Below are 7,004 nucleotides of genomic sequence, written 5' to 3' on the forward strand. Positions count from 1 at the left end.
CGCAGGAACCTCTCCTTTCAACTGTGAAGAGACATAAGCTAATATGGTTCGGGCACAACAATCGACACACCAGTCTGACCAAAACAATCATGCAAGGCACCATCGAGGGCGGGAGAAGAAGAGGAAGACAGCGGAAGAACTGGCATGAGAACATCAAAGAATGGACCAGACTCCATACACGTGAGCTGCTGCCAGCGGCTGCTGACAGAGACAGATGGAGAAGGGAGGTTGTGTCTGCGGTCCTCAGGATTCCCCCAACGACTACTCTGTAGTTATTGGCCTGAGGAGTATATATATATATATATGATAAGCTTTGGAGAAGAAAAAAACACCCAAAAACGGGCATGCAAATGGGATCTGACTCATGCATGTTCAGTTTCAAAGCAAGCAGACTAATTCCCCACTGCCGCTGCGCATCTGACGTCATTTTACTGAATCTAATAAGGCAATGTATGTTGTGGGACGTAACAGTGCCCTTTAAATCATGTTTTTTGTGTGTTTTGTCATGTCTATAATCCTGTGCTAATCCCTATACAGGGCAACAATCCACAATAGGGGGGGGTGCGCTCTAGGTGACTGATGACTGAGTTCAGCCAGGGGAACCCGGGCCCCACACAGCATCAGTCAAAAAAAACAAACAAACAAACAAAAAACCACCTAAAACCCTGTCCTGTAGCTATACTGAGCCTGAGGCTCACAGCCAGGCCTCAGTCGTGGTCTTGAAAGACTGAGGGGAAATGGCTGAGATTATATGGTCTGGAATCTGGTTCTACAGGCGGACAGCTGAAGGGAAGAAGCAGTGCCTGTGGGAGTCAGTGCGGGAGAAGGGTACCTGTGGTTTCTCTAGGTGGCCTGGGACAGTTCTATTTGTCCGCACTAGAGTACCTTCCAGGGATGCCACCTCAACCAAACCACCCTTGATCTTGTACATCATGGTGGCCTTGGCTGCAGTGCAGTGCAGTTTGAGGGAGTCGAGTTCCAGCTTGGTGATAAGCTCAGTTGCACTCGTGGTGGGGCGTAAGTCATGCATAATTCGCTGAGCTGATCTGCGTTGCACCATCTCCAGGTGGGTTATGAGATACTGTTGCTGGGGGTCCCAGACTGGCGCAGCATATTCTAGGATTGGCCTCACCAGCCCCTTGTAGCATGTTGTCTGGGTGGTGTAGGGGCATCCTCTCAGGTTTCTATACATGAAGGAATTGGTCTTGTCTGCCTTTGCTGTTGTGGCCTGGATGTGTGCTCCCCAGTGAAGGTCTTTAGACAACTCTACGCCCAGGTGTTTGGCTTTCTCCACCTTCTGGAGTTCCTAATTATGCAGAACGTAGGTGGTAGGGAAGGGGTTTTTCTTCCTTGTCACTGAGAGGATATGGCATTTGCTGGCATTGAATGACATCTGCTAGGTCTTCTCCCAATGCTCAAGTTCTTTCAGACATTCTTGGAGGGCGTTGGCATCTGTTTGGGACCTGATCTGCCGATATAGGATGGTGCCATTGGCAAACAGACGGACCGTGGATCTGATGTTTTTTGTTGATGTCATTGATTTAGATGACAAACAGAGTCGGGCCAAGAATAGATCCCTGAGATACCCCAGAGGTCACTTGGCTGATGGTGGAGATCTGTCCTTCAACGTTCACTTGTTGGTTTCTGATGGTGAGGATCTCTTCAATCCAGGGAAGTGTTTCCGTAGTGACAGAGTTTGAGAAGGAGGCGGCGGTGAAGAACCTTGTCAAAGGCCTTTGAGAAGTTCAGCAAGATGGTATCCGTTTGTCCTCCCTCATCAAGCGCTGCTGCCAGGTCATCCACTGTGAGGATCAGTTGTGATTCGCAGGATCAGGATCTTCTTTTGCGAAATAGATGCTGGGCGTTGACAGTGATCTTGTGCTTGTCAAGGTGTGATGTGATGGCACTTCGAATAATGTGTTCCATCAGTTTGCCACATTATATCTCGATTATTCTTTTATTTCAGCGGAAAGGAGATGTTGCCATCGCTTCACAACACATCGCAACACATGTTAGATCTCTAGATCTGCACGAACCAGTCAACAACGGGCTGCGGTAAAAAGGATCACTTCATTTTTTCTCTAAGTTCATTCCAGTTAATTCAGTGTCCACTTTAGGATATTGATATACAGTTAACACGTTGATGCATGGTGTCCAGTGTTTGTATTTCTTTCCTTCATGAACAAGAAAAACGAGGTCATTTCTTCTCACCAAAGACAACCTGGGCTACCTTCCAACAAGTCAGTGGGGAGCAGTTTTTAGAATTTTCGGATTTCAGAATCCAACTTAACGAAATAAAACTGTCAATGATATGGAAATACTGCTGCTTAAGTCGGGAGACTTACAACCTATCATTGGTATGACTGTGAAGATTTTTTCATACTCTGTTTAAGCCAAATTTGGTATTGGCAGACCAATGTATTTTCAGAGAAAATGGCCATGTTAAATGAGTTTACCATGGACACACAAACACACACACACACACACACACACAAACACTGGCTTAAAACATAGACTCACTTTGTTTACACAAGTGAGTTAACAATAAAAGTGCATATAAATTCACACAGCGGGTGATTAAATCGGATGAGTAGTTTCTGCGTGAACACTGCTGGATGAAATTCACGATGAAAACGAAGGCATATTTTTTTCTCTTCTGGGGGGAAAAAAGTGACGTTGACTGTGTCCATAACTCCAACAGACCCATGGAAGCTTCTTGATCTAAAGGGTCGCACATGCGTCACTTCGTACAGCAGCTGAAATGGACATGGAAACGGAAAATGAGTGAGGAAGAAACTTATGTTGGTTAGATTTCATTCATGTGTGTGTGAGTGTGTGTGTGTGTGTGTGTGTGAGGAAGAAACTTATGTTGGTTAGATTTCATTCATGTGTGTGTGTGTGTGTGTGTCAGAGAGAGAGAGAGAGAAAGGGAGAGATAGAGAAAGAATGTGTTTCACAAAATACAGAAATAATATATGTCCAGGCAACAGAAGTGTGGAATCTTTTGAAGTCTTAGATACGAATATAAACTTTTGCAAACAAAGCAAAATTTGAAACCAAGGTCCAGATCTATTCCTTACCCATATCTGCTTTGTACACGAATATCTCTCTCCAGTTCTCTCTAGGTCTGTATCATCCCCTTGAATTAGTCAGTATGTGTGTGTGTGTGTGTGCATGTGCATGTGTGTGCAAGCGCGTTCGCATGCGTAGTTCTGTTTGTGCATGTCCATATCATTGGGTGTGTATATATATAAAATATAAATCTGTACAAATCAGTTACCTGTTTAAAAGCGACGTAAAACAGTGAGCTGTTCATAGCATGATGACGATAATAGTTTACAAATGGAGCGTTGGGCATTTTCTTCTTCTTTCTTACTTTCTTTCTTTCCTTTTTTTTCTCTTTTTCATCAGTAGATATGTTGTAATGTACATGGTTCAGTCCACACGATTTGACACCTTCTTGAAACTTCTTGAAGCACTGGGAGGTATCCCTAAAGTCGACAGCTCATTGCGTCGACAGCTCATTTTGTCCTCCAATTGTAAATTCTTATTTGTGCTATGTTCACTTTTGGAATGCTGAATGGCGACAAACGTCCTTCATTATTGACCACATCCTCTACACAACATCCTGTATCTATACTTAGACTACATCCTCTAAACTACATCCTGTATCTATAGCCAGACTGCATCCTCTAAACTACATCCTGTATCTATACCCTGACTATATCCTCTAAACTACATCCTGTATATCCAGACTACATCCTCTACACAGTATCCTGTATCTATACCCAGACTACATCCTCTACACATCCTGTCCACGCAATGAGCTGTCCACGCAATGACATGGACCCGAAGCACTGAGTTTCTTCCCTTCTAAGGAGTCTGTTCACAAATATTCTTTGAATGTACATTTTACACATATTCATATCAGCTATTCTCTTTGGGTTCCACCTCCCTCCAAAGATGTTGCTTCCCCCATTTCACCACAAAATTCCCCCACCATTTTAAATCTTTAAAACATTTTTTTAACAGATAATATCATAATTTGTAATGAACGAAACTTTTATTAGATGTCTACAATCACCAGTATGTATGACGGGCAATACACTGAATCTCTTCCTTACTGATTCGACAGTATATTTGCTCCACTTTCATTTTTAGCGATAAATCAAACGATATGATCTAATACAAGTCGTGGAACGACTACAGCACTAAAGTACACTTATATTTACACACACGCACACACACACACGCGCGCGCGCACGTGCGTACACACATAAACACACACACGCACACACTCACACACACACACACACACACACAAACACTTAAATGCACATACCCACAAACACACACAAACATGCAAATACCCACAAACACATACCCATATGCACATATCTGCACACACACACACACACACACACACACACACACACACGTGCACACATAATATGCACACTTATACTCACGAGCACGCAGATTAGTCACTTCTGAAGGGGGGCTTGTACACAGATAAGTACTAACACACACACACACACACACACACACACACACACGCACATGCACACGCAGACAAGCGCGCGCACGTGCGTATGTATGTGTGTGTAGATATCTTAACAAAGTGTATGATCTTGCCTATTGAAGACTTTGTGGAGGTAGACTTGCATAAACAAATTAATCAAAAACATCAAGCAAAACAAACTTGGATTTGCACAGAATTGACGAAAGTATAAAGTGTACGGCAGAACGTTAAACTCGCTATATCCTGGTGACAGAAATCGGTCTGCACTAGCAACTGATACTGATAGAAATAATGAATACAACATTCGTGTACCAGACAAATCACACTGTTCCAGAAGGCTGTGTGGTTTTCGATGTATCAACTATGGGTTTCATCCCCTGGGACAACCCAGAGAACATCATCAGTCAGGAGACGGAAAAGGTTGTGGACACGGTGGTTGGTGCCATATGTCTGCCCGTTCTCTTTCTCATCTCTGTCCCTTGCAATCTGCTCAACATGCTGGTGTTTTGGATGCAAGGCCTCAAAGAACGCATCAACCTGTGTCTCTTCTATCTCTCCTTTGTCGATTTTGTTCACATGCTCAACAGCTTCCTGTTCAACTTTGAGAGAATTCGTCTTCCCTTCTCCATCACGGTGGAGTTTGGTCCTGTGATGGAGTTCATTGTGGACCATGGTCTGATTGGTTTTGTTCGTGGCTTCACATGGATCTCAGGCTGTGTGTCCATGCTGATCGCGTCAGAGAGGTGTCTGTGTGTGGTCAGCCCTCTCCGTTCTCAAACCTTTCTGAAAACCACAACCACTGCTGCTGTGCTTTCTCTGGCCACTGTGCTCATTTTAACAGGGTCTCTGATGATCGGTCTGAGGTGGAGTTTGATCTGTGTGTGGGATACAGCCACCAACACCACATCCATAGTAATCTACACCAGCACCTTCTTTAGGCAGTATGAAGCTCACTTGGACGTCTTGACTTTCTTTCTGACCACTCTCCAGCTTTTCTTCTACGTCACTGTTGTCACAGCAACGACGATTGTGACGTCAGTGAAGCTGAAGAAAATGGCGGCGTGGAGAAAACAAACATCGTCATCGACCTTGTCGTCGCGAGAAGTGGCGTTGACACGCATGCTGATCGCTGTTTCCATTCTCTACGTCATCTGCTCTGTGCCCTCCATTGCCACAGGTCTGTGTATTATGTTTTTGCCAGGTATGGGTTTCAGTGGACGCTATTATAATTTTTCCATTTTATTGGTTAGCATGCTGGAACTTGCTTCTTTCATCAACGCCACTTTCAACTTCTTTGTCTACTGCTTCTTGGGGTCCAGATTCAGAGAAACACTGTGGAAACTTCTGGGGTGTAATGTGTGCTTTAAAGGACTCCACTGCAAAGCAGAGTGCATATAAATCTTCTTTGCAGTGAAATTTATATCTGGAATGGTATATTGTAGGTATGTGCAATCACTTGACATTTCAGTTGATATGAACTCAAAACATCACACTACAGAAGAAAATAGCGCAGACAGATAGGCATGTGTCAGTCTCTGGAGACTATGGAGTTGTGCTGTTGGTGGTGTGGTGTCAGGTGCGGCTGGACAGGCCAGTACGGTAGGAACAGTCCCCTCCCACACTGCGCATTGGTCTGTCTGTCTGGCTTTGGGCCTTTCTCCTGTCTCTTTCAAAGAGTCCTTGCCTCGGAATGGTGGGCAAGTGTCCCTTCCAGCTTGGAGAGGCCTTTCTGCACCGTCTGTCTCCAAGCTGATCGTTCTACAGCTTCCCAGGTGTTCAGGTCGAATTCAAGACCTTTAAATTTCTCTTGCAGATGTCTTTATGGTGCATTAATTTTGGGGTCTGCCTATGGGACATTCTCTTTGCAAGTTCTGTGTAATGGAGGTCATTGGGGATCCGGCCATTATCCACTCGCACCATGTGACCAATCCAGCACACGTGTCTCCATTTCAGCAGGGTGTACATACTGGGGATTCCAGCTCTCCCCAGGATGGTACTGTTAGAATTTTTGTCCTGCCAGGTGATGTTCAGAATACGTCAGAGGCAGTGTTTGTGGATGACGTTGAGCTTTCATTCCTGTCAGGCGCACAAGGTACAGGACTCTCTACCGTACAGGTGGATGTTCATGATGCAAGCCCTATAGACCTGGATCTTGATGTGCTTCGTCAGTTTCCTGTTTGTCCACACTCTGTTTGTCAGTCTGCACATGGTAGTAGCTGTCTTGCCGATGCACTTAATTATTAGCTCAGTGTCAAGAGTCAGTGAGTTAAAGAACGTCAAACCCAGTCATGGAAAACATCCAGTTCACGGCCAGACATTTTGATGTTGGTGGAGAGTCCATGCCCAGTTCCGTTAACTATGGGTTTTGTTTGTTTGTTTGTTTGTTTGTTTTTTGCTGGTTTGTGTGTGTGTGTGTGTGTGTGTGTGTGTGTGTGTGTGTGTTGTTTGTTTGTTTGTTTGTGTTTTTTTTCCCAGAATGATG

At 44.4% G+C, this 7,004-nt stretch overlaps 1 protein-coding gene across 1 annotated transcript; it reads left to right on the plus strand.

The window, feature by feature from the left end:
• Positions 1-4,885: 4,885 nt before the first annotated feature.
• Positions 4,886-6,665, plus strand: LOC143292287 (uncharacterized). The gene is made up of 3 exons (XM_076602473.1): positions 4,886-5,699; positions 6,099-6,121; positions 6,606-6,665. Exons 1-3 carry the CDS (start codon positions 4,886-4,888, stop codon positions 6,663-6,665), a joined length of 897 nt encoding a protein of 298 aa, XP_076458588.1.
• Positions 6,666-7,004: the final 339 nt, after the last annotated feature.

The sequence above is a fragment of the Babylonia areolata genome, chromosome 18 (genome assembly GCF_041734735.1).
Source record: "Babylonia areolata isolate BAREFJ2019XMU chromosome 18, ASM4173473v1, whole genome shotgun sequence".
Classification (NCBI taxonomy): domain Eukaryota; kingdom Metazoa; phylum Mollusca; class Gastropoda; order Neogastropoda; family Buccinidae; genus Babylonia; species Babylonia areolata.